Source organism: Panthera pardus, unplaced genomic scaffold, assembly GCF_024362965.1.
Source record: "Panthera pardus isolate Hobbes unplaced genomic scaffold, ASM2436296v1 HiC_scaffold_3, whole genome shotgun sequence".
Taxonomy (NCBI): Eukaryota; Metazoa; Chordata; class Mammalia; order Carnivora; family Felidae; genus Panthera; species Panthera pardus.
Genome location: NW_026526876.1, coordinates 12,568,774 through 12,595,533, shown reverse-complemented (window position 1 = coordinate 12,595,533; position 26,760 = coordinate 12,568,774). Strand labels below are relative to the sequence as shown.

The following is a 26,760-nucleotide window of genomic DNA, read 5'->3' as shown; positions in this document are numbered from 1 at the left end:
TCAAGGGCACTCCCGGCACCAGCTCAAGCTTCGGAGGCAGCATCACACAAGGTATGCGGTGCTTTTCCACAAAACCATCCTTCGGATCGCAATCACTGGCTCCAAGTGAATCCAGAAAGCCTCTCCCTCTACTCAGACAGACGTATGCGAACCACTGTGTCTACCTGGCACACAGAGAGCACATCGTGTTCCCTGCCTGCGGGCCGACTGTGAACACCGCTTCCTATGCACAGGGCTCGCCACGGGCAGGAACAAGTCCCTTTCGGCGCGGAACCTTCCGGCCTCGGGACCCCGCCAGGGCAGGCGACAAGAGCCGTTAACACTGACACAGAATTTTCCAGCACTTTACACACATCAGCTCACTGTGTCACGTGTGGAAATGCTCAGAACAACCCTAGGAAGCAGGTATTACTATTCTCACCCCGCTTCACAGACGAGAAAGTGGAGGACACGTGGTGGTAACGTGCCCAGGATCGGACAGGGCAGGGGCCGGAACCCGGGACACCTGGGTCAAGAGCGTCTGTGGCCTTAACCTCTCTGTTCTGCTCCCCGCTCAGAATGGCTCCCCCTCTCGACCCGACATGGTGCACAGTGACGAACTGTGACGTACACTGTCGTGCGGAGAAGGGCCTGTGTGTGACGGGTCCTCAGCGACCCGGACCGCTCTCTCCTCCTCCGGTGTGTGGGCGGGCACAGCGACGGGCGGGGCCTGACTTTGAGGACTAGCGTCACCATCTGGCAGTACCCCGAGAAGAGCTAGGGCTTTCAGACCTACGAGGGGAACAAATAAGGGAATGGTTACACATTTTACAACAAGGGTTAATTCCCGCAGGCGCCAACGGTCACTGCTCCTCTACGGAAGTAGACGGCCGGGCTCTCCACAGAGCAAACCAGAGCACAAAGCTCTCCGGCACCCACACCTGACCTCAGGCACCAAAAGCCTCAACGGTGAAGAAGGCCTGTGCTTCACTAACAGCAGAAGACTGGAGACACAACAGGACTGTCTACCCAGGAAACCACTGCCCCACACAACTAGATTTCTAAACTCCCACCGGCAAACAGGTAACAAGACGGCTCCAAAGCACTGGTGTTGCCCCCCTGCCACCCAACACAGGTCTGATGTCCTCAGCGTTTTCTAGAAGAGGGAGTCCCTTACTGTGAAAGGACCGGAACATGTCAGAAGTAACATTCACGCTATGTTCTCCTTAGCACTCCGCAGTCAAGTCAGAATCGTCTAGAGATTTTATGAGGCGAACGACTTTAATTACAAACTGCTCTCATCCAGAACGCAGTCGCGTGAAGCGGATGTGTGCTCGGGCTAAAAACTATTCCTTTGGCAAAGTTAAGTCTGGTAGATCCAAACACTAGCTACTTCATCCACAGACAGTACGAGTTTCAGTTGGTAGGTTTTGTGTCTTTTTTTTTTTTTCAACTTCGTGTAAATACTTTAGAGGAACTAAGTGAGTTTTAACGTGACAATCTTCCTCAAATGCACGTGAGAGTCTGGAATGGGCTCCACACCAGGGTGAGCGTCTCCCGTGCAAAAGTGGATGGGCTGCCTCTAACCGAGCACGGCATCTCACTGCTAGTGAGGCTTTTCCTGCACAAGCGGCTGGGAGCTGGTCTGGCTTCGGTGCACGAGCGACAATCACCTTTTCCCTGGTGAGCCTTCATCAGACAGTCCCCCACAAGCTGCATGCACTGGCTGTGCAGGGCCGCGGCGCTGCTGCGGGCCCGGGAATCCAGCCTCTCACCGCCCGCATCCTCTGCGCTGGCCAGGTGGGTGCTGTAGAGAGCCAGCGCGGCAAAGAGCAGCCAGGCGTAGTTGTGGATGTAAGGCTGGATGAGCCTCTGCCGGTCGCTGATCCGGATGGTCACCATCGGATGAGCCGTGACACTGTGGGTGGGCAGATGGCTGCAAAGAAGACACATTTACGGCCTACGGGCCTCTGTGAGGCTCGAAGCGAGAAACAGGGCCTCAGCGGGGGCGCGTGCACGGTCACTGCTGGGCGTTGTGACCTCTAAGGCCATGCTAACTGGAAAGTATAAAGACAGGTACGAGCCCTCTCCCCAGGAAAATGAACCAACACAAACACTGTAACACCATTTCAGGATTTCACAACTCCTCACCCCCTCCCTGGCAAAAGACTCTCTAGGCAAACTAGCTGATGTAGAATTCCTCTTGTGACATTTGCAAAGTGTGATATCATTTTGGTAACGTGAAAAAATGTTTATAATTTCTAGAATGGATGTGGAGTATGAATGAAGGAAATAATTTAAGATCAGTGATTTGTTTTAAAATACTTTGACAAAGAACAAAAAGGAATAAGCTAAGCACACATAGCAAAATCTCCCTAACTGTTAAATCTGGGTAATGGGTATGTGGGGATTCAGCGTACTGGTCTCTTTACTCGTAGGCACGTTTGAAATCTGTTAAACAAAAAAAGGAGGCATACCCATAGGAGTATTTCTTCGCCGCATAGCACCCGTAGCAAAGATCAAAGTCATCACACACATTGCAATTCATCCTCCGGCCGATGATCAAACCCTGGCACTGGTCACAGGTAAACTCCATGCTGACCATCTCGTGGTCATCTCCGTGGCCCTCGGGCTTCACCCCGCCTGGGGAAACAGCCGCGGGAGGCGGATCAGGCAAAGGGCTCTTACACAAACCAATCTAGAAGCAGGGCTCTGCCGAGTTACCGCTCAGGATGTCAGGAGTCACCAGGCTGTTCCGCCCAGTGGCTCCGAGCACATCAACAGTATTCAGCACAGAACTTCTTAACCGTGGTACCACGGATCAATCCCCCTTTTCCTGGTGCCACACAGAGCCTGATCGAGTGTATTACAAATTCCCATTGTGACCACCACCTGGCAGAAACAAGACCGCGTACCCATCTGCGAGCTGTCTCCTGTGTGACCCCCTCCTCTGACAAACATGAACCATCTACTGTGTATTCCCGTTAACAAGCACTGAGAAGTGTTCGGGTCTGTGCTCTCACTTTTTCGTTCCAGAATCACACAGGGGAACAGACCCCACAATCTCAAACCCTGGGAGTGAGAAGCAGCGTTTGCATCCCGTGGGTCTCCGTGCCCCATCGCACACCCTGTTCACCGCTCCTCACATCTGACCCCTTGCTGCTCCCGCCACCACGAAGCTGGTCCAGGCAACAACCCTCGGTCATTGCTGAGACCGAGCCCCCAAGGGAAACTCCTATAAGGCCAGAGCCACCTCCCTCCAGGACAGATCTGATTGTGTCAACACCCCAGTGTCTGTAGGTTTGTTCCAACACGCCAGCCAATGACCCCAGGGCCCCAGCCTGGGCCTCGCCTGCCTCGGTCCGTCACTCAGCTGGAAAGACTCTAGACACACTACAGGTGCTCACCCCTCTGTCTCTGGACTTGTTCTGCTTTGGGCAGTGATGCACCACCTTCACATCGCCCAGCTCTGACTTTCTTCAGAGACGAAGTCACAACCCACAATTCACACTTCCTCACGAGCCTCCCCTGCAACACCGATTACTGTGACCTCTGAACTTTGCCAGAACACTCGGTCACTCATCAGGAACTCAGCATTCGTGTCCTGGGATATGTATTCTGCAGGCATGTCCCGTTTAGCTCCTGCTAAAACTGTAGCCGCTTCCCAGGACGGGGCTATACCTTCTGTGACCGGGCCATGTGTACAGAGCACTCAGATGCCCACGAATGTCAATGTGCTTTCCCTCAGCACCTGCACATCAGGCATATTCAAGGATTTCTGAGGTCTGATTCTGTGTACTCGACCACTTGGACACGCTGCATGATTCGGAGAGAAAAGTAATGTTCTGCAGACTCAGCTGACTGTGCATTCGTGGGTCCCGTGTGTTTACTGAGCGACTACACCCAGCTTGACAGAAGCCGGAAGCCCGTCAGGCCACGGCTCTGGAGCTTCTCGTTCACCCAGGAGATGAGACTCCTACCTGCCAACCAGTCAGAGCACTCCCCGGGCAGTCTTTCTGTTCAGCACAAGGGGAGCGAGAAAAACCGACACGGTCACGGAAAACAGCACGACTAGCGCTTCTGGGCACGGCCCGCTCGGACCGCGGCGCGTACCTAGGAAGCAGGTCGTGCAGAGATCCATGTCGCTGCACTGCAGACACCGGTAGCGGTGCCAGGGCGCGATCTCGTCACACCCGTCGCAGGAGATGTCCACGTGCAGCAGCTCAGAGTAGCGGGCAATGAACATGTGCATCTGTAAGGTGAAGGCAACGCAGTTAGCCGACGGACTTCCCGACGTGGCCGCTGCCCATTAACCCAGTCGTCCTGGGAGAGGTTCGCGAGTGCTCCGCCCTGCAGCAGGTGCCAGGGAGAGAAGACGGAGGGACTGCCGTTTACTCAGGAACCCCCTCTGGCGACGACACAGACTGACGATAGCCCCGACGGGCAAAGTCAGGGGCCGAGAGAACCCTGCAGGGGGTACCAGCGGCCACTGGGAAGGGCGTGAAGGGTTTTCAAAGGAGGTGAGTCCTCGGCTGAGACCCGAGGGACAAACGGGTGTCAGCTGGGTGGGGGTGAGCGTGGCAGGCATGACAAACACCATCAGTAGCAAGTTCTACAGGAGGGAATGAGACAGCGGGACGGTGGTTCATAAGACTGTCAGTAATTCAGTACCTGAGCGTAAAAGGCAGTACAACGCGGGGGAAGCAGGTGGAGGAACGATCTCTGAGCTTTCTAAAAGTCCCTCTGGCTACCGAGTTGGGGATGGACTGCAAGAGGCAAGACCACAGTCGGGCAGACTGGCCACGGGAGTGGCTGTCAAAGCAGCTCCGTGACACAAGGGCGGTGAAAGGCGGGCAGGCCTGACAGACGCTAGGGAGGCCGAGGTGCGGCACCTTGGGGACAGACTGGACGTGGGGCTGCGGAAGGGAGAGGTCGAGGACAGCCACCAGATTTCTAGCTTGGGTACTTGGTTGGACGGAGCAGCGTCAGAGAAACAGGAAACACTGCCGAGGACGCACTGTTTGCAGGCGCGTGAAAGGGAAACCTTCCATGGGGGGGCGGGGAGGCAGGGGCACCTCGGCATGAGCAAAAGCACCGGTTTTACTGGAAAGGAGCTGCAGGCCTCAGGACCGCCTGGAGAGCAGGAAGTAAATCAGAGCACACAAGCCACACCACCTTGGAGCTACTGATGGCTCTCGGTAAGACACTACCACAGGAGAGAGAAAACTCGCTGAGGCCACGTGGGCGTGCCCCATCTGAGCACCAAAAGGTGCTACGTGACCACCGTTAACTGGCACACAGTAGGCACGCGATCCTGAGAAAATGATCGAATCTGAGGCAGGAGATGCCTGGCACAGTGTGGCAGTGACGGATCCACACCGAACGCGGAGACAGACACGGCAGGCTGTCGGAGCCCGGTGCCTCCGCGCATCTGGACCACGGAACTCTGACTGGGCGCTCGGCTGCTCCCAAGCTTGCCGGGCGGCCCACGACTGCGACATGGCTTCCCACGTCACCTGCCTACAGGAAGAGCGTGTGCTGCCCGAGGACACCGGGGCCCAGGGCTTTCAGCACTTCTCTCGGTGGAGGGAGGAAGACGTGGGCCCCTCGCGAGCCCACACTCTGGGAGTCCGGTTCTACAGGAGGGAGCTGCACTCGGAGGGAGGTCAATCCGGGCTTCGGGGCCCCTCAGGCTGCACCAACGGGACCCTCGGGAGCCGGCCTGCGGGCACCCCCCGGGCAGACTCTCCTCTCCAAACTCCCAGCAAATCACTTCAGATTACTCCAGTTGAGAGGTCTTACTTTCCTCTGCTTCTCTGGGTCTTCCTGGGCTATTTTTTCATACCAGGCCTCAAACATGCCATCCTGACACTCGTCCATCCATTCTGAGTTCTGCTTGGCATCAGCAAGCTCATCGTCTTCACTCCACTGGCTGCAAGAAGGACACAGAGAGAAAAGCACGCTGGGGAGCAGACTGGCCCCTTCACGCTGCCGAGCGAAGACGTCCCAGGACCGCCAGATTGCCGAGAGGTACACAGCAGTGAGAAGGAACAGATGACAGTGGGTGAGGAGCCGGAGCCTGAAAGGTGTGCCCCCAGGGCACAAGTGCACCTGCGAGCCGTTCGTGGTGACCCTATTCTGTGCCAGGCACTGGAGCCATAGCGAACCTTTTCAGTTCCAGCAAGAGAGGCAGGCGGGAGACCCGGGCTCTGGCTCTCCCGTCAGCTGCTCTGAGGCCCTGGCACCACACTCCGCTCTGTTCAGTGTCCTCGTTTCGTGACATTTTTGCTTAACGTTTATTTATTTTTGACGGAGACAGAGCGTGAGTGGGGGCGGGGCAGAGAGAGAGGGAGACACAGAATCTGAAGCAGCTCCAGGCTCCCGGCTGTCGGCATAGAGCCCGACGTGGGGCTCGAACTCAGGGGCTGTGAGATTATGACCTGAGCCGAAATCGAAATCGGAGGCTTAACCAGCTGAGCCACCCAGGTGCCCCTCAGTTTCCTCCTTTCAAAGAAGAATTTCATATAGATACTCCCATGGGCTCCTTTTAGATAAAAAAAATTATAGATTTCCATAACTTCAGTTCATAGTTTGTTTTAGCACCAGAATTTTACATACAAAGGGATTTGCTCGCCGCTAAATGCAAACACAACAGACTCCACTCTGGGCGGGGCACGGAGGGAAGTGGCAGGATGGGGGGGGTGGGACTACTTGGCTGACCCCCTCACCCCCACCCCGGCTGCGTCCCCTCACAGAGGGCGACGCCAGGCTCTGGGGAACGAGGAGATGGCTGTTGTGCCACCTCCTTCCCCAGAATGCCTGACAAAGCGAAGCCTCTCCCCTTGCCTTCCTTCTCTTGTTTTGTTCTGTCTTTTCTACAGACACGACTGGCTCCTGGGTAAGTGGACTTGAGCAGGGAGGAGACATTAAAAGTGGAAAGGAAAGAAAATCCGCATACTATTTTTTTCTCATAAACTAAGTCTTTACGATACGCAAGAGGGTAGAGCGGCTAAAACCCTATATGCACATAACCAAAGAATAGAGAAAAGGGTTCTCCGATTCCACAAGCGGTACCAGGGTGTCCAAAAATGCGGAGGGTCCTTGTCCTCCAAGTCCCCAATCCCACCACCACCAGGTCACATACGCTTCCTCGCACCAGACCCTGTTCTCACCCCTGAGAAACAGAACTCACCTGCCCTTCACAACAATCCTGGGAGGTGGGTACCATTGTTATCTCCAGGCGTGAGGAGGAGGGAACGGAGGCAGAGCGGGCTCCAAGTACCTGCTCAAAGTCACCTGGCTGGTCTGTGCCCGAGCCAGGACACTACACAGGGAGGAGCCCAACGAGAGGAACCCAGCTGCGACCCCAGTACTCACGATCCGCTCGAGGAGCCGCAGGCGCAGGACCGGGTTCTTACCTGATCACACTGTCGTGGACACTTATGTTCTCTTGTGTCATTTTCATGAGGAGATCTGGTAGCTGAATGTCCACAAAGAAAGCGAGGTCGCCAGGTTCCCAGCCCATGTCCAGAAGATGAAGCAGGGCTGTCTGCACACAGGACAAGGCAGGCAGCAGGGACCTAGAGAGCCCATGACGGTGCAATTTGTGGACGCCGTCCATCGCCAGGGGGACAAGACAATGCAAGTCACGACCCGCTGTGTCTGCAGGTGGAGAGCAGACGGGACGGCTGGTCCTTCCAAACTGCACACGCCCCACACAAGCCCTCGTCAAAGCACAGCTCAGCAAGAGCTCCAAAAGCACGAAGTGAGGCGTCTGCCCTGCCAGGCCTACCTCAGGGGGCGTTTTACGGTCAAGGACGGAGCCGTAAAGATCACCTCCCGATAAACAGCAAGATGAGGGCCAGTCCCGAATTAGCCCAGGTCGGTCAGCGTAGGAGGAGAGGGAGACCGTTTGATTCGAGGTTTCTGTCTAAAGCACCTACTGTGGAGGCGCCTGGGGAAGGGCTCTCTACTCAAATTCTAAGACTGCACCTAACACATCTGAAACTAAAATGACAGGTTGGAAATCCCTACACGGACCAAGAACCATCCCCCTGAAAACGCTCACACCACACAGAAAAGAAGCTGGGACAGAGTATACAGTAGGTTGGCAATGAGCTCAAGACGGTAAGATCAGGGATCATAGCTCTTTTTAACTCTGTTTTTCTATACTTTCAACACTGAACACGTATTTCTTCTAAAATCAGAAAAAGTAGGGGGGCGCCTGGGTGGCTCAGTCGATTAAGCGGCCGACTTCGGCTCAGGTCATGATCTCATGGTCTGTGAGTTCGAGCCCCGCGTCAGGCTCTGTGCTGACAGCTCAGAGCCCGGAGCCCGTTTCAGATTCTGTGTCTCCCTCTCTGTCTACCCCTCCCCCGTTCATGCTCTGTCTCTCCCTGTCTCAAAAATAAATAAACGTTAAAAAAAAAAAAAATTAAAATCAGAAGAAGTAGGAAGAACGCTTTCTCTGGAAACGGCGCAGTTATACAGTACCTGTCATTTATGCAGCTGAATCCTTTAACCGCTTTGACCAAAAATAGAACAAACTGGTAGTAAGTATCTCGAATCTCTTTGTGCAGGTCTGCACCACAGCCCTCCAAGTGTCCAAAATAACTAGAAACAGAGGAAAACACTGATCACCTGATTGCCAAGCCATCGCTTACTTAATAACTGTGATTCCTTACAGGAAAAAGAGCCAAGACGCGGCGCCCGCACAAACTGGCCGGGGACCTGAGCACAAGTGCAGTCGCTGGGAGCAACGGCAAAGCAGGGTCACGGGTGGGGGTGGGGGGGCCGGGGGGCCGGCGCCAGGAGCGAGGGGCGGCAATCGTTTCGCTCTCTCTCTTAATATAAACCTGCCCCCAACTGATGGCTGGCCACCACCACCGAGGGTCTCGGGTTCTGGGTTAAGTACTCGCCCTCATCAGTCACACCCACCCTCGTCTCCCCTCACAGATTCCACCTTGACCCTTGTCACCACGGTGATGGCATCACCTCTGAGACCCTCACCTGAGAGCAGCCTGCCCACCCTCTCTGCGACCCGACCCCCACAGCAGCGACTTCAGCCCCAAGGAGCCCTACACACCACAGGACCTACTCCTCCCTGATGACCCAGGACGTCGCTTCGCGCCCACCGCCACCCGTGCCTCTCTTCTCTGGGCCGCAGACCCAGCTGAGACCCCACGCCCCCTCACCATACACTCGCCTGGGAACCCTACACAGGCACCAGCACAGCACAGCACAGCGTTGCTGGAAGAGGCACTTCTCAAACAAGCGCTCAAAACTCTCAGGCAGTCAGCCTGCCTTTCTCACTTGGTGTTACCATTTCAACCCCTCCTGCCTCTCCATAAACGGCCGCCACTCCTCCCAACCCTTCATGTTTAGCTGATGACTCTGCCGTTCTGTTTAAACACGGAAAGGCCGCACGGGCGCCCCCCGTCTCTGTGCCTCCATCCATGCTGTGACCCCCCCTGCAGCCACAGACGGCCTCCTGGGCTCTGTGCAAGCCGACCCTTGGAGTCACACGGTACCTGCCGTGCATCAAGTGCGCCTCAAACTGATGCTCTCCCGCCAGCATACGAACGCTCTGACACCTCTTAAAAACCCTCCGTTGATCCCATCTCCCCTGCATTTCTGCCCCTGTCCTCTGCTCCTCTTTGAGGCCGAAGTTCTCGAAATGATCGTCTGTGGTCTCTCCCTCCATTTTACACGCCCCATTTTCCTCTCAACCCGCCGCGCCTGGGCTTTCGGCCCCACGGCCCCGATGAGACTGCAGATCCAGTGTGTTTTCACGTGGTGCAACCTCCCACATCAGCGCATGACACATTCTTCTCTCAGCTTCCATGACCCCACCACCCCCAGTGTTCGCTCCTGATGGCCACTCCTTCCTGATCTCCTCAGCTGACCCCTCTTCCTCAGCTCTGAATAAAGAGATGCCCTTCATGCTCAGTCCTGAGCCCGCTCTTGTCCACCTCTGCCCTCTTTCTTGGCCATCCGGTCTCACAGCTTTAAAGACCGCCTATGTGCTGAGACTCTGTCCCTAACCCTGGCTTCTTTGCAGAACGTCAGACCCTTACCCTCACTGCCTGGATATCTGTATTTGGATGTGAAAGAGGCAGCTCAAACCTAACACACCAAACAACTTTGGTTTTCTCCCCGATCTGTTTTTCCATTCTCTTCCCCTCAGGAAAGCGCATCACCATCCACCAACTACTTTGCTTCTGCCCACGCTTTCCCAGAGAGCAGCCAGAAGGGTCTTTCATACACGCAAACGCCAGTATGCTCCTCCCGGGCTTGGGGTCCCCCATCCACGACTCAGTACAAAACCCAAACACCTTAAATCATGTCCTACAAAGATGTACATCACCTGAGCCCTGCCTAATTTCCTGAGCGGGTCTCCTCCCATCCTCCCTCACTCAGGCACGCTGGCTTTCGTTCTGTTCCTCGGGCTAAGCCCCTGCCCTAAGGCCTCTGCTCTGTTCCTTCGGTCTTCAGTGCTTTTCCCCGAGTTCATCCTGAGCTCTCGGTTCACAGGCCGTCTTCTCAGCCTGCTCCCTGACCACCCCACCTACACGACAGCAGCTTCACCGGATTACTGTGTATCACTGTCCAGGACGGGCAGATTACATAGGCGAATGGATGGATGGATGGATGGACTTCTGTTATTGTCTGTCTCTCCTCCATAAAATACCAGCTCCACCAGAACAAGAATCCTGCCTGCCTTGTCCACGGCTGCACATGCATCACCTAGAACAGCGCCCGGCATAGTGCTCAGGAAATACTGACTGAGCTATGAGAACAACCTTGTGAAACACTTCGTGTCCTTACTGTAGAAGAAAATTAAAGTCAGCTCACAGCTTCCAGGAGCAGACCGATGAGCACGGGTACGAGGGAATACAATCCCCACTGTCTGGTCAAATACAGCTGATAAACTCATCAGGAGGAGCGAACTCGTATCTGGTATTTACTCGCCAAAAGGATAGAAGCCCTTTCTCCACAGGATGAGAGAACTGACCAAAAACATACATTCGCATCCTCCACGGAAATACGAGTTACTGATTAAAGAAGACAGCCCCTGCCTGTGTTCCTTGCAGGTATGGACTTTGGACTTACTTGGTAAACTCTTTCTGGCAGGTCAGAAGTTCCAGCAGGAAGAGAATGCACGGCGGCTGGAAGCAGTGCGGCTGCCCGAGGGACTCCACGCAGTACTGAACTATCCTCAGGACCTCGAGGACGCTCTGCGCTTGGGCTTTCCTCCAGGAGAGAACCTTCACAACACTGAACACAGAAGCCAAGTCAGGGGCACCGAGAGAGCTCGAGCGGGGGCATGTTAACAGCACGGAAGGACTGCTGTGAGGGCGTCAGAAAGGTCACTCAGGAGGGGACCAGCCCTCTTGGCTACTTTTAGTCACTGCCCAGCAGCAACACGAAGCGGCTCCCGCCAACTGTCCAGAAGCCCCGCGGCCCAGACTGACAAATTCAGTCACCAAAGAGGAACGCTGGGTTCTTTACTGCCCCACAGAGACAAAGTTTTAACTCTCAGGACGGGAAATCAAAACATGCAATATGCAATACTTCCAGAGATGTAGGTCCACAGGTATACAATTCTGTCAGAAAGTATCAAATCTTAAGTTTCTCCCAGAATTAAAAAAGACACATTTATAAACGACAGCCACCATAACAAATGTTTCTTTGCACCCTAGCAGGACATTACTGAGGTGCGATTTTCATACAGTGTAACGTGCAAATCTGAAATGGCAAAATACACCTCTAAAAGAAAAAAAATAATCACCCGATTTTTCATTGAACGTTCTAGAACAAATCTCAATCTCTCTTTCAAGTGTTACTTGCTTGCCTTCACGTGAACCTCAAGCCTCTGACCAGCCTGGGTGCCTACAGCTCGAAAAGAGAAGGTGCTGGGAAGGCGCTGCCCGGCTCACCTCTCGTGGGAGAGGGACTGGTCCTTGATGAAGTCCAGGACATCCCTCAGCAGGGGGTATTTCTCTTTCACTGTGGGCGCCGGTCTGGCCTCCTCCACTGACCGGAAGGAGAGCAGCCGGAGTCGCCCTCGGGTGAAGGGAGGCCGCCGGGTGGGAGCGGAAGGTGACGAGGGCTCCTCAGTGGCGGCAGGGGGCACCTCTGAGGCAGGGGGGCCGCTGCCGGGGGGCAGGTGTGGCTGCGCTTCCGAGCCGGGACCCCCGTCCCTCACGGCAGGTGTGGCCGCTTCCACGGGAGACAGCGAGGCCTGGAAATGCTCCTCCACCACAGAGCTCGTCCTCGGGCGCCTGTCGCGTGGCTGCAGGTGATCCACGTCATCTGTGGCCGCCAACTCGTCACGGCTTTCTTCTGAACTCACTCCCATGGGCAAAAATCTTAGCAACAGGAGACTCTTCTGAATACACTCTTTCGCTAAATGCAAACAGCAAGGAAGGTAGTGAAAAAAGTCAAAACTAAACTTACTGCTTACTTCCGGAGAGAAAATGATCTATATAAACTCTGTAATTTAAGACGAGAAATACCTCGGTTACCACAGTGATATACACATCTACTGAAGAAAATAAACCTTTGTCTCACTGTACAAGTCAAAATCTCCCCAGCACGGTCATCACACTTAAAAAGAAGTTTTATTGGGGCGCCTGGGTGGCTCGGTCAGTTGAGCGTCCGACTTCATATCAGGTCTCAATCTCACAGCTCGTGGGTTCGAGCCCCGCGTCAGGCTCTGTGCTAACAGCTCGGAGCCTGGAGCCTGCTTCGGATTCTGTCTCTCCCTCTCTCTCTGCCCCTCCCCTGCTCACACTGTCTCTCTCCCTCTCTCTCTCAAAAGTAAATAAACATTAAAAAAAATTTTTTTTTAAGTTTTATTGTGGATGTTTTCTAACATGCAGAGAGAAGAGTATAAGGACCCCACTGTGCACCCCTAACGCCAGCCCAAGGCCAGTCTCATCTCACTAGCCGCTCCCTCCCTGGATTATTTCCATGCAGACCACGATATCGCACTATTTCATCTAAACGCTTCAACACATTTCTCTAAAGTAGTAAGAGGTTTCATTAAAAAAATTTTTTTTTAAACATTTATTTATTTTTGAGAGTCAGAGAGCAGGGGAGGGACAGAGAGAGAAGGAGACCGAATCTGAAGCAGGCTCCAAGGCTCTGAGCAAGCTGTTGGCACAGGGCTGGATGCGAGGTTTGAACCCACGAACCGGGGATAGTGATCTGAGCCGAAGTCGGATACTTAACCGACTAAGCCACCCAGGCCCTTAAAGTAGTAAGAGTTTTTAAACTGACCATGATATCACTAAGAAATTAGCAGGTAATTCCTTAATCTACTGAACACTCAGTGAGAGCACACTTTGAACGCATTAACAAGATGTAGCTCAAAAGCACCTGACGTCTCTCTCCTAAGAGAAGTAATGAGAAAGAGTCAGCATTTGGGTCATATTAATAAACAATTACTCCTGGGGCACCTGGGTGGTTCAGTCGGTTAAGCGTCCGACTTCGGCTCAGGTGATGATCTCACGGTTCGTGGGTTCGAGCCCCGCGCCGGGCTCTGTGCTGACAGCTCGGAGCCCGGAGCCTGCCTTGGATTCTGTGTGTGTCTCTCTCTCTGCCCCTCCCCTGCTCATGCTCTGTCTCTCTCAAATAAATAAATGTTAAAAAACAAAATTAAAAAAATAAACAATTACTCCTCTGGCATTTTTCTCTTTGTGACCATCCTTGGAAACTACATGTAGCTCCTGTCCTCCTACTTTCCTCAGGTCAACACACCTTCAACTAAAACAATCCAGAAGACGGGTCACCGGTTCCCTAGGCCACGCAGACAGAAGGCTGAGTGGCGCACTCACCCAGGCTCTCGGGGTTCAGCTCGGCAGCCTCGGACCCATGCCTTCCTTCTGCCTCGCTCCCCAGGCTCATCAGGGACTTCTGCTTCATCTCTAGCTGGGGGGAGAGGCGGAGCCACATGACCACACTGTCCGGGCCAGGCTGCCAGAACAGCCACAGGATGCTACTTCAAACACACCCAGCAGCACTGACATCACGGAGAACCGTACCATTACTGTCCAGCCACCAAGGACACGGGACTGAGTTGCTTTTGTTTGTCCTGGGAGTAAGCCAGACTTTGAAAGATGGATGTGTCTGCAGGTGTATGTGCAACACTGCTTTCTTTTCAACTATGCACTGTTTGGAGGGGGTTTTACCCCAACCCTATTATTCGAAAACTGTGAACACTGGAGCTGGGGGGGCCGTTAGCCACAGCTGACCAAGCGCAGCTAAGGCAGCAGAGGTCTAGAGAAGCGAAGGGTCTTGCTAGGGTTACACCTCCAGTCTGCTGAAGTTGGACCAAAAGTTCACCTCCCCTCTGTCTGCGTGAGGGGACGCTCGTAAGCGACACCGAGCCTGCCGGGCAGGGGGCGGTGGTCACACAGCGGGAGCCACAGTGCGCACAGCCCAGGCGGCAGGCCGTCTGTGCCACCCGAGAGGCCACGGTCTGGGGAAGGAGGCTGGCGTCTTGTCCAGCTATCGGCAGTCTGTGCTGCGCTAGACCAGAAGCGTGGCCTAGCCTGTGCCTCGTCCACTGCCAAACCCTTTCACCTGAGCCGCCTGTGGAATGAGCCTGTGTCGGACACGCTGTCCTCCACGACTGCCACTGCCCGCCCCGTCTCCTCTGCCAGCGCCGCTCTGGCCCTCCTCGCACCGTTCTGAGGGCAGGACCTCTCAGTTTCTTCTGAGAATCTGTTCATTTGGTCCCCATCTATCTATCCATCTGGTGTGTATGCTCCGATCGCTATGGATCCTGGTCAGGCCTCTCTGTTCCCGGGTAAACTCACGCCTTAAAAAAACATCCCCGACAGCGTGAAGCTTTCATCATCCCTCTTTTGACGTTTCCGTGAAGCACCAGTGAGATTCTTCCACGTTTGCTGAACCCTACCGCCAGGCGTCTCTGATAACCCGTATGTTCTCATCCTCAGCACGTCCCAGGCTGAACTCACCCCCTACTCCCAAAGACCCAAGGCCACTTTCCCCCGTCCGGTCAACGCTTCCAGCGCTTTCCCCCGTCTGGTCAATGCTTCCAGCGCCCAGCAAGTCACCAAGGCAGGAGCGCGGGAACGGTCCCGGACGCCACACCGCTGTGCACCCCTCAACCGCGGCCACGGAGCCTGACCATCCTACCCCTGGAGCAGCTGTCACGTTTACCTAGGGACCACGGTCAGTCTCCTGCACTCCGTCTCCTTGTCCATCCCCTCCTCCAATCACTACACAGCGTTTAAGACGACTGTGAACACGTAAACAGTAACATGTAGGGTCCATCTCCACGCCTGAGAAAAACGATCTCCCGAGCACGGCGTTCGCCATTCCTGTGCGTCTGCACCATGGCGCCACAGACCCGGGCTGCGTGTCAACTTAACGTGAGGTGGAGCGCACTCGCACTTCCTCTCGGACTGGTTTCTGCCCGTCACCCGTGTGTGAGCTGACACGCGTGGCTCGCCTCGCTCACTCTCGCTGCGGCACAGCGGTACGTGACCGTCTCACGCTGCAGCGTCGCTGAGGCAGCCAGGTAACACACAGTCTCGCCGTCCGTCCTCCTACCGGTGCACATTGTGTTCCTCCAGTTCCTGGCTGTCACCAACGAACGGTCACTACGGAGCCACTTTTCTACCATGCAGAAAGGGCCCCCCTTTGACAATGGCCTTTCCCCCACTGAAAGCCCCGAGTGGTTGTCCCGTATCTACCACAGTGCTTTTCCACCTGGTCCACGAGGTCCCGCAGAGTGGCCTTTGGGGTGACAGCCCCCCACACGCACCCTGTTTCCTCTGAACGTCCTTCGCGCTCACCACACTACGATTTCAAGGGTTCTAAATTATTTTACAGCATTTCATGTTGTCACTGAACTTGAGTTTTTAAAAAATTCCTAAGGTTACGCTCTTGAGAAGAGGGCTGTTACACCTTAATGACAACGAAACCATGGTGGGAAAAACTCAAAATGCATAAAGATCCCATGCAAGGAAAATCTTACCATCCATATCCGAATCCCATCTGCCAAATAGTACACCTGTGCAAACTCCTCGCTCAGGGCTGTGTGGCCCCCACTTTTTACTGGGGAGAGGAGATAAGGAGAGGGCGCTCAGTTAGCTCAATTCACTACTGCGACCAAATCAGTTTATGATGCGACCAAATCAAATTTATGCACAAATCAGTTTCTAAACCTCCTAACACTACTAACACAGAGTCTTTTCCCTGAGGCACACACATTGCGGGCAGGAAGACGCTTGGATGTAATAAAGATCAGTTAAGCCACAAATACCTGGAATGGGTTCTCTGTGTTACTTCAAACTAACCCTTTTCAAGTGAACAACATCTGAAACGGACACACTATTAAACGGGGTAAGATATTTAAAGTAAAAATATGAGAGTAAATTATCAAAAATATTAAAAGAGTATTAAAAGTGGATAAAAAATAGTTATTAAAAAATAATAATTATTATTATTGACATGAAAAAGGTTCACGGTATAAATTAAGTAAAAAAGGTCAGCTTTCAAACAGTGTAAACAAAATTATCTATTTATAAAGAACATATGAATTTAAAACACAGTGTGCACGTAGGTACATATATACCGTAAGGCCAGGTAGATATGCAGAAATATGTTAATAGACTTGTTCTTGAACTGATGAGATTATAATTGATCGTTACTTTCAGCTTTTCTGTACTTTTTAAGTTCCTCCATGGGTATTATTCTTATAATCAGAAACATAACAAAAAAGTTGTTTGTTTAAAAGAAAGACCTATGAGCCCTGCTTCTTTCTTGTCTTGTAAAAACCCAAGGAGAATGTGTCAGAACAGCATGATGCTTTCTGGCAAGCGGACATATGATGCGAGGACAATTTTCTGAACGTGCAGGATGTGCCGGGCTCTATACCAGGCCCTGGGGACACAATGCTGACGAACACAGACCTGGACCCTGCCCTCACGTAGTTTCCCGTCTAGGTCAAAGACTCCTGCCATATATTTCTAGTGCGAAAGGTTGACCAACTTTTACACAAAGGTGACCAAGTGATCTAGACAAGGGCCACCCTTAAAGTAGCCCATCCCGCAGGACCTGTGAACAGCCCTAAGGAACTGAGGGCCTCCAACGGTGCCTCCAAAGCCCGAGTGGCGGGTATCCTGGGAACAGCCTATATTCGGCAAAGTGTTCCAAGTTCCCACATCAGACTGTGTGTTTCTCTCCTGAAATAAGATATGTGATATCTGAACACAATCTGAAAAAGAGCTAGGGAACTGGCAACCAGCCAAAAATTTTGTTTCTCAGGGTTTGTTGGTTATTTTTTTAATTGTTACTTTAAGTAGACCCCACTCCCAACATGGGGCTTGAACTCACGACCTCGATGTCAAGAGTCGCAGGCTCTACCGACAAAACCAGCCAGGTGTTCCTGCTTCCTAGCTGTCAACTCACACGGCTTTTGTCCATCTACTGAGACGGTCCAGCTCTCTTACTATAATTTGATTGTGAAAACATACACTGGATTTTTGCTTCAAGACCTGACAGGACACATCGCCACCCCCTAGCAGAGATACACTCTTCCATGGGACAGCTGTTTTCATAAATCACTCGTGCCTCCATGTGGATTTTGTTTACTTGAGCAGCTTCTTAAAGGAAATAGTTAAGAATTGAAGGAGGAGGGATTAATGGAGATGTTTTAGAAATCAGGAAATAAACTCTGCAAAGTGAGCTCCAAAGAACAGGGCAAAAAGGGCAGCAGTGACCCTCGCGGTGATCGCGGTAACAGCAGCCGTCAATGACCTGCTCAGGTGGGAGAAACCACCCACGCCCGCTCATCCCATCTGCGCCACAGAAGTGCTCGGGGACACCCCATGTCGTCTTTAGGGAGAGTGTGAGATGTTCTTCCCTTGAAAGACGACGAGGAGAGAGATTATTATGAGGCCGCAGGCTGCACGCACAGTGGACACAGGTGCGCGCGACGGCAAGGAGCCTGCTGCCCACAGAGGAGGCTGAGCAGGGGCAACGCTACAGGAGCTGTGTGTGCAGGTGCGAGCGGACACCTCCGCTCCCGTCCCCGATTATCAGCACACTGAGTGACCTCAACGGGTCCGGGCGTAACCGGCATCTCTTGGAAGGTCAGAGCCACCGGCCCCCAGTTTACAGTTTTGCCTGAGACTAAACCCAAATCAGGGTTTCCTCCCGTTAAACTTGCTGGCAGTTTTCCATGAGATTTGTGGAGAAAGAAGTGACCTGTCGATTAGGAGACTCAAGGCCACTTGCCACGCACGACAATCCACTGACTATAAACTGGTCACGCATCTCTTGACCGGCAGAGTAGGACTTAATGAGATGGAAGTCTACGGTGGTAGAAACACGTTCATATTTGAAAATATTTTAAAATTTTCACTTAAGATACGCTTTCTTAAAACTTAGCAACTGGCCTTCGGATGAGAAATATTCCCTGTAGTATAAGTTACCATATTTCTGCAGCTTCTCATATAAGTCTGGAGTACGACACACCAGAGCAGCAAAGGTGGCGTTCACAGCTTGATCAATAGTGGAACCAGCAACTCTATCTGTCTTTGGGGCCTGTTTTCTACATGCCTGTATGAGTCCCTTGCACAGTTCTGACAGTGGCCCACAGCAGCTCTGGGCAGGGTCTGCCTGTACAAACTCAAGAAGGAGACGGCGGCAGGGGTCCTCGGGGATGCGCGTGACCTGGAACAACAACAACAACGGGTCCCGGTGAGCGCAGCCGTTCGAGGGGTACGGTTCGGCGAGCACCTGCCGGGCCGGAGGAGAAGGACAAAACACGGGGTGCTCTGGGGAAACCACACAGGTACACGGGTTGAAAACCAGGGTAAACATAGGGAGACGGTGAGGGCGTGAACCCAGCGCCACCACAGAGCAAAAGGTTATCGAGCACCAAATGCCAGGGAGGGATGCCCAGTGCCGAGAGCCCACCGGACAGAGCCCCCGGGGCGGCTGATGTCACGAAGAAGAGCCTCTGGGAGGGAGTGGGCTTCGGGCCGGACCCTGAAGACTGAGCCGGAGTCAAGAGTCAGCGGCGAGACTGACCTGGCCTTAAGTCTCACCCGGGGCTGGGCGGTGGGTGGGGGTGAAAAGGGCAGACTGGCGAGGTGAAAGGAGATGGGATAGAGCCTCGACCGTCATACCGAGGAGCTCGGACTTCACCCTGTGGGCACTGGGAGCCATTACTGGTGCTCGGCAGTGGGATGACAAGGGACGATAAGACGATGCCGCAGCTAAAAAGCCACATCTACAGAGAGAGGATGGCGGGGGAGAGGCCCTGGACCCTCAGCTAACCTCCGAGTGACTTGGGGGAGGGAGGGACAAGAGGTAGAGCAGGGACAGAGGGCAGGGCGACGGAAAGGGGACGAGAGGCAAACTTGTTTAGTTGACGAAATACCACGAGCGCCGCCGTTCACGGACAAGAGTGCAACACGAATCGTTCACTCCGTCTGACTCAGCGGGCACCAGCGGCGGACTCAACTGGCCGGTTCAGCAGCTCCGTGCAGAGAGCCTTCCTGAGCACCTACGCCACTCGGCTGGGGTCACCCACCACCCACCGAGCGTGCAGTGTGGACACCAGGTGAACCAGGGGTGGACCCTGCCTCCCAGGGGCTAACAGCTGGCGGGGGGTGGGGGAGTGGGAGGGACGCTTCGTGATTCAAAGCGGCGACGGTGAGCGAGCGGACTCCACTGCAGGGAGAAAGACGCCAGGACAGTAAATACCTCCTTACTATCCTGGCGCGGGCTAGTGGGCCAGCTGGCTGCTAATCCCAGCTCCAGACACAGCTGATGCCGGAAGACCGGTTTCCACAGCGGGGAGTTCAGGACCGCCGCCATTTTTGCCGGGGGCACGGCCACGTCGCCCCCTAACTCTGGAAAGAGAAGAAGGCTCGTGAGAGCTCTGTTCTCCCGGCGACACCGAGAGTCTGTCAACTGCCCAAAAGGAGGTTTCAACCACTGGGCGCTCGAAGATGAGCAAGGGATCCACGCAGTTACCGCAACATGACTGCGGCACTTGATAAACACCCCTCCCCACCGCGAACCCATCCTGTGCCACCGGCTCAGCTCCGGGGCGTTGCTGGAGACCGGGCACAGGTGTTCAGGGACACGGGAAATGCTCACAAGGTGTAAGCTTGGGTTTGCAAAAAAAATGAGAATTAAATACGCACCCTTGTGTGCTTATGAGCAGATGTAAAAAAAGACTGGGTGGAGCTATATTAAAATGTTAATACTTTTCCCCACTAGGAATGGCTTTTCTCCTTGATTTTCCCAGTATGCAATTTCTATGACATTCTACTTTTACAATCGGAAAGCCTCAAAAAGTGAAATAGAAATGAAATACATGAGGAAGTTTTATTCTATAATTATTGTTTCTTAGATGCATTTAATAACTAAGCTGAAAAATCACCTTACGGCAAAATCCACATTCCCGTATTTAACAAAAACCCTCATGTGGTTAAAGGATACAGAGCTTATTCTATTTCTGGCTTCCAGATTTCACTAACAAGAACGAAGAAAACAACAGCAATGCTGCTGAACACCAGCCCCGTGCCCCATGTGCCCTCTGTGACAGGCTCCAAAGTCCACGTCAAGAAACTACGGAAATAACACCCAGTGGACACCGTGCTCCGGTTTGGTCTAGAGGGCCCTGTGACAGGGCACCACCTGGCCCTCCCCCACGGACTCACTGTGCGTAGACTTGAGCGCCATGCACTGGGCAGCGAGGCGACCCAGCAGCCGGGAAACAAGCAGTTGTAAATCCGACGCCCACGACACGGCCACGTCAGGCAGACCGTAGGCCGTGACTGTGAACTTGTAGCCCCACTCATTGTTACTGCTGTCAGAGTGGAAGAGGAACTGGAGCCGCGGGCCAGCCTTAAAGGTCACTTTCTAGAGAGAAACACAGAAGCCACGAGAAAGCGCCACTTCGGTACCGAGCCCGTTCTCCAAGACTCAAAAAATCTAAATCCAAAACCAGTCTGTATTCTCGCCATTCTATCTGGCCACGCCCACCGAGGTGATGAAGGAGAAACGTACAACGCAACGACTGGAACAGAAAATTCACCCCTGCACCTAGTGAGGCTCTCTAAACCCCGGACGCCCATCTCGGCCAGAAACGGTGCTTGTGCGTCCCTCCGCTCCCTGCCAAGACCACCGACAGCGGAGAGGAAACCCCGCGCCAGAAAACGCGGCGGGGCCCTCCTGGCTCTCCCCACATGCTCCGGGCCTTCCGGGACCCACTGGCCCTTGCACGCTGAGGATCCCAACTCCCCGTTCACACCGGACAATGTGACACACACCAGGGACTGGCAAGTTTCCTGTGAAGAGCCAGACAGTAAATTATTAGACCCCTGGGGCCGTGTGGTCTCTGCTGTGACCACTCAACTCTACACTGCAGCACCAAAGCAGCCAGAAACGACACGTGAACCAACGGGGGCGAGGCCACGTTCCGAGATACCTCTACCTACGAAACAGAGGACCGGCTGTCGTTTGTGAACTGACACCAGCCCTCCCTTTTACGAGAGTGTGACCAACACTTCCCCTCAACACCCAGCCGCCCTTCCCCCCACAGGCTGCCAAAGGCGGAGGCTCGGTCCGGAAGTGCACACGCCACCTCCTCCTGGGAGCACCACTCACCTTGGGCCACTTGTCAGTGCCGACTCTGGTGTCATAGCGTGTCTTTCCACCTCTAGCGTCGGTAAATTCCAGATAATCGTACCTGTGAAGGCAGAACCGCTGTTACCCGGCCTCGCTCACGTTAAGCGTTTCCGCCAGGGGGAAGCGTGAGCGTCTTACCGCTTCTCAGTCTCACACCGCTCATCAAATTCCACCTCAAAACAGGTTGCGCCCGGGCTAACAAAGACGGACACCTCGTGGCAGTTGTTCTCATAGTTGTGCGCAGACTCCTTCGTCCACGTGTGTAACACCACCGGACGCTCCTGTGGCCAAGGCTCCACATCGAGCTGCACAAACGAACAAGCAAGCAAGAGAGCGTCCCTCGCTTCGTGTCCACACACGCAGGCAACGGGGCTGCCGCGTTAGCACCCGGGCAGACGGCGTGGGCAGCCGACACAAACTGCCGCACGGACTCAAAGTATCCCGGGGTTCCACCCGCGCGCCCCGGTCACCACGCGTCTCCCCCCGAGCGGTGGCTTTTAGGGCACTACAGTGCTTCCGTGATTAGCTTCTGTCTTCTGGCTGGGGCAGAGCTGATTCCTGGAGACCACTCACTACCCACTTGAATTTCCAGTGCGAAAAAAACACCGAATGTGGGACCTTGGCAAATCTGAGCTCATCTCCTCTTCGCCCTCCCTGTGTTTTTGTCTTTGCCTTTTCACCTTGAAAGTAGGCTTTATGATACATGCCCTCTCTCTTTCCACAGAGTTATTTTGAGATTAAAAGAAGATAGTGAAAAATCTTTGTGTCCTGTAAGGTTAAGGAGGGAGAAAATTCTTTTAAATACCCAACCTTCGAATTTGCCTTTCGACATACGTTCTCTCTTCTAGACTTCAATCTGGTTTTCACTTACGCGGCTTTTATGTAAGTTCATGTGCTAGGAAAGGAAATTAACCTACGTATAGCTTCCTTTCGGACGCTGATCAGGCCAGACCAGCTGGGGCCACCCTTTATCCTTGTTAGCAAACCAGCGAGAGGCAGTCGGGGCGGGGTCCTCCCAGAGGCAGTCTGTTCATGTAGATGTGCATGATGTAGGTTTCGTTCAGCAGCATCATATCACTCTCAAGAGGGGACGCAGAGGGGCTCAAATGCCCACTCGAATTACCGTATTTGGCCCTCCTTCAGGGTCACTGCACAGCTGCTTCAACAGTTCCGGGAGCGTGCTGAACTCTCTCAGGAGCACACAGTGCGAAACGTCCAGAGTGCAGAAGTCCAGGAGAAAGATGACCTAAAAGGAAGATTAACAAAGCACTGGGCGCCTGCCTCAGACTCTGCCCAGGGCTGCGGGCCACCGACCCCTCCTGCTTCACAAAGGCCGTCACCGTGTCTTACCAGTTGACGAGCTGCCATCGAAAACACCGAATTACACAATTTCTCTACAAGGGTCTTTCCACTATACTGTGACAAAAGGGATTCCAAAATCACTCTCAAGCTCGCCAGAAACTGTGCCACATCTACCAAAACATAAAGACAGTAATTAATATTATACACGGTAGAAACGTCACTTGCTTGGTCGTCTTCAAGGACAGAGCTGGAGAGGGTCACAGACGCTGTAGGGGGATTCCACGTCAGAAAGACCACGAGACCACTATGTTTCCCTCTGGGAAGGAAAAGCAGTGCAAATCCCAAGAAAGATCACTTTTAAAGTGAGTTAATTTTTTTTTTTTTTTTGTCTTTACTACTTTTTGACAAGGTGGAGACACCACCCGTGTGAGTGAAGGGTTACTGGCTGACCGACCCGGCCGCCAGGCTGCCTCTCCCTTTGCTCGGTGGCCCCAGGGCTCTACTCCATCAGCAGTTTTGTCACAATGCTGAGACCAAATGTAAGAGAGCTGAATTTTCCACACCCGCGGTTCTCAGAACCTGGTGGCTGTCATGTAACTAATTCTCTGTGAGTTTACAGGACACGAGTATGAGGATTTTCGGTATCTGCAAAGACCACAGCAGGGCTCACATATACCTTAGATTTTAAAAATTCAGGATTTTCTTTTTTGGATAACTTGATTAAAATGGACATGACAGACTCTATTGAAGAGTGCTGCACATCCAGGAGCAATGTTTAGGCTGTGAAATGATCTGATCCCACAACAAAAAACACTTAGGCAGGGCGCCTGGGTGGCTCACTCGGTTGAGCATCCGAATTTAGCTCGGGTCATGATCTCGCAGTTCATGGGTTCGAGTCCCGCATCCGGCTCTGTGCTGACATCTTGGAGCTGGAGCCTGCTTCAGATTCTGTGTCTCCCTCTCCCTCTGCCCTCCACAGCCCTCTCCCCCCACCATTCATGCTCTGTCTCTGTCTCTCTCAAAAATGAATAAACATTAAAAAAAAAATTTTTTTTAACCCATTTAGGCATACTATCACATTCGGCAGAAAATTCTGGGCCAAAAGACATGCCATAGAGTTCTATTTTAAGAAGAAAAAAACCACCCAGAGACAGGTATAACCTGTAACAAAGAAGAGAAAACCATACGCGTACTCCATGCGTGAGGCACTAAAGAGGACGGTCAAAACCCAGACACCTCTCTCTTCCCATGGCTTCGTGTCCAGCACCGACACTCACACTGGTCGAGGAGGTCCGCGGCGAGCTCTCGGGCTCCGGAGTGCGTGCTCTTCAGCTGCAGGTAGCACCAGGACAGCAGGCTGCCTTGGACCGCCCAGAACAGGGAGAAGAGCACAGAGCCGGCCTCCCCTTGGGCCCCACTGAGCACCAACAGCTCACACTAGGAGGGAGGAAACAGATACAATGTTTACAGCCAGCTCTTCACAGAACACAGGCATGGGCGTTCTCCGAGAACAGGCATCGCTGGCAAAAAATTCTAGGGAAATGGGGAATAGCTAAGAAAGGGCTTTCAGCTTTTCGAAACCGAGCACGAAAAACGGCATTATGAAAGGTCCTCTCTCGCCCTCCAGCTTTCCAGGTGGTTTTCACTGCATGTGCCCTCCCCTCAGCCCCTTACAAGACTCATTCCACCGGTCACCTCTTCTTTCTGACATCTGTAAACCCCCTTTCCCTCTGGATCCTTCCCCTGATCCTTCACCCACACCTCTCCCACCTTAAAAATAATTCCTCACCCTCCACTGCCCTCTAACCAGCAACTTTATTCTCCAGAGGCTCTCTGAAGAGAGCCTCTAGGGATTTATCACCTCTAGGGATAAATTCATGTGCAAAAGAACCCCAAGATGTGTTCTTTCACAATTTCCGTGTTATTGCCCCAATCTGGAAACAACCCGATTACCCCTGCAAAGTAAAATGGATAAATAAATCACAGCCGAGTCTCAAAAACGCCGTTGAGGGAAAACAGCATGTCCCAGCAGACTGTGCGTATGCCACGTGGCTCCGTTAATGGCTGACGCCAGGTGAAACAAAGCTGCTGTGTTTGAAAAGCTAGAAAGAAAACCCAGGAAATGATCAATATAAACTTCAGAAGGGTGGTTGCCTGGAGAGGAAGGAGGATGGTGAGCCATGGACAGGCATGTGGGTGGGCAGGGAGATTTCAAAACTACCCGGACTGTTTAGTTCTCAAAATGGACAGGTGGTCTTTAAACTGCCTGTCGGTAGGTCCTCTTTTGTAGGTGAGCTCCGTTTTCCAAAGTTGCCTTTCCCCAGGAGGCATCAGCCACCACCTAGGGGACAAAACCTTATCACTCAACCTTAACGTCAGTGGCTCTCCTGACGTTCAGGAGACTGAACGTTCACTGTCCTTGAAACTCCCTCTTCCCTGGGCTTCTGTCTCCCAGGATCTCTTCCCGACACTCCTTCCTCCTCTCCTGGCTGCCTTTCTAGTGAGATGCTCCTCAAGACGCCCACAGGTGGGCGGCGTGAGGGTGGGGGGCAGGCGGGCACCGCAGTCACGGCTTCGACTCTCAGCTCTTGGTCAACGGCTGCGGAATTTTCAGCACTGACTCCGCTCCTGAGTGTCCAGGGGCTCTTGCCGCCTCGAGTCCTGCCGGAGCCCCAAAGTCAGCATGTTCTAAGTCTATCCGTGATCATTCTCTTCTTCAAATACCGGCCTCTGCCCATCTCGTCAGTGGCCTTTAGCACACGCACGAATGTGGACGTGGTGGAAGGAAAGACAGAGGAGCACGAGGGAGGCTAACAGACACCACAAACACGGACGAGCAGCAGGTGGAGGCTGCAGGAGGACCCTTAAGGGAGACTCAAGAGAGGGGCCGAAGAGTCTGGAAATGAGATAGAAGGCAGAAAGCAGCCAAACAGAACATTCACGTGACAGCATGGGCAGAGTGCTGACCGAGAACAGGTAAGGCTTGGGCGGTCAGCACGTTGCCGTAAAGAACACGGGCATCGCTGCAGGAGACCAACATCCCTGGACTCCAAGTAATCCTAGGTCAGCACCGTGGCCTGCCGCAGGGCGACCCTGGCAAATGACAACCCAGCACAGCCCAAGCCCTCTCCCTAAAAGCAAAGCAGCCGGGAATGAATGAAAGCGTGGCTCAGGCAGCAACACGGAAACAGGAAAGCGCCAACAAAAAAACACGTAGGAGACTCAAAGACACTAAAGTTCAGCCACAAAAAACACGTTATCGTGAGGTCGCCGTCATTAAATGTCCCAAGGATGTGGTCTGGCCTGTCCCATGGTCACAGCTGCCCTGGTCCATGTTTAGTCCAGAGAGCAATTCTTGGTCCCCCAGTCACAGGGGTTGGTCCCGTCAGAGTCCCAGCGGTGCCTCGTCTAATGCAGATCCTGAATCCTGTCCCGAGAGGCTCTGAACCAGGAGCCTGCAGTGGGGCCTAGAAACCCAAATTTCTGATCAAATTCACCAGGTGAAGCTGACTAAGTGGACACAAAGACTACATCCTGAAAAACAGAATCCTTTGTGTTAAAAAAAATAAAGTGAAAGTTTAAAAATATCATTAGCAGAGGAAAAAGAGTCTACTTTTTCAGACTTAATTAGCCTATGAGTTGGCTAAGTAATCTTAAATTAAAGGGGGAAAAAAAAGCTAAAGTTCCACAGAACCCACACCACAGGTTCACACGAAGCGCTGGGCTCTCGGAAGCACACCAGAGGGGACACCGCCAAACCCCTTCCTCTTTCTCAGAGAAAGTCTTAGCGAC

The 26,760-nt window shown here is 53.3% G+C and overlaps 1 protein-coding gene across 2 annotated transcripts in view; it reads right to left on the bottom strand.

The window, feature by feature from the left end:
• Positions 1–26,760, bottom strand: part of ZZEF1 (zinc finger ZZ-type and EF-hand domain containing 1) — a 102,462-nt gene that overhangs the window by 30,170 nt on the left and 45,532 nt on the right. For both annotated transcript variants that reach the window (XM_053892249.1, XM_053892250.1), the window contains exons 19-37: positions 24,246–24,405; positions 23,017–23,138; positions 22,790–22,912; positions 21,805–21,971; positions 21,646–21,727; positions 20,697–20,898; positions 19,732–19,880; positions 18,453–18,693; positions 15,992–16,071; positions 13,821–13,914; positions 11,919–12,387; positions 11,092–11,256; positions 8,473–8,592; positions 7,398–7,559; positions 5,782–5,911; positions 4,093–4,231; positions 2,457–2,622; positions 1,653–1,915; positions 611–771 (exon numbers count right to left, since the gene is read on the bottom strand). In XM_053892249.1, the coding sequence (XP_053748224.1) occupies positions 611–771; positions 1,653–1,915; positions 2,457–2,622; positions 4,093–4,231; positions 5,782–5,911; positions 7,398–7,559; positions 8,473–8,592; positions 11,092–11,256; positions 11,919–12,387; positions 13,821–13,914; positions 15,992–16,071; positions 18,453–18,693; positions 19,732–19,880; positions 20,697–20,898; positions 21,646–21,727; positions 21,805–21,971; positions 22,790–22,912; positions 23,017–23,138; positions 24,246–24,405 (3,195 nt within the window). The remainder of the gene's footprint in view (positions 1–610; positions 772–1,652; positions 1,916–2,456; positions 2,623–4,092; positions 4,232–5,781; positions 5,912–7,397; positions 7,560–8,472; positions 8,593–11,091; positions 11,257–11,918; positions 12,388–13,820; positions 13,915–15,991; positions 16,072–18,452; positions 18,694–19,731; positions 19,881–20,696; positions 20,899–21,645; positions 21,728–21,804; positions 21,972–22,789; positions 22,913–23,016; positions 23,139–24,245; positions 24,406–26,760) is intronic.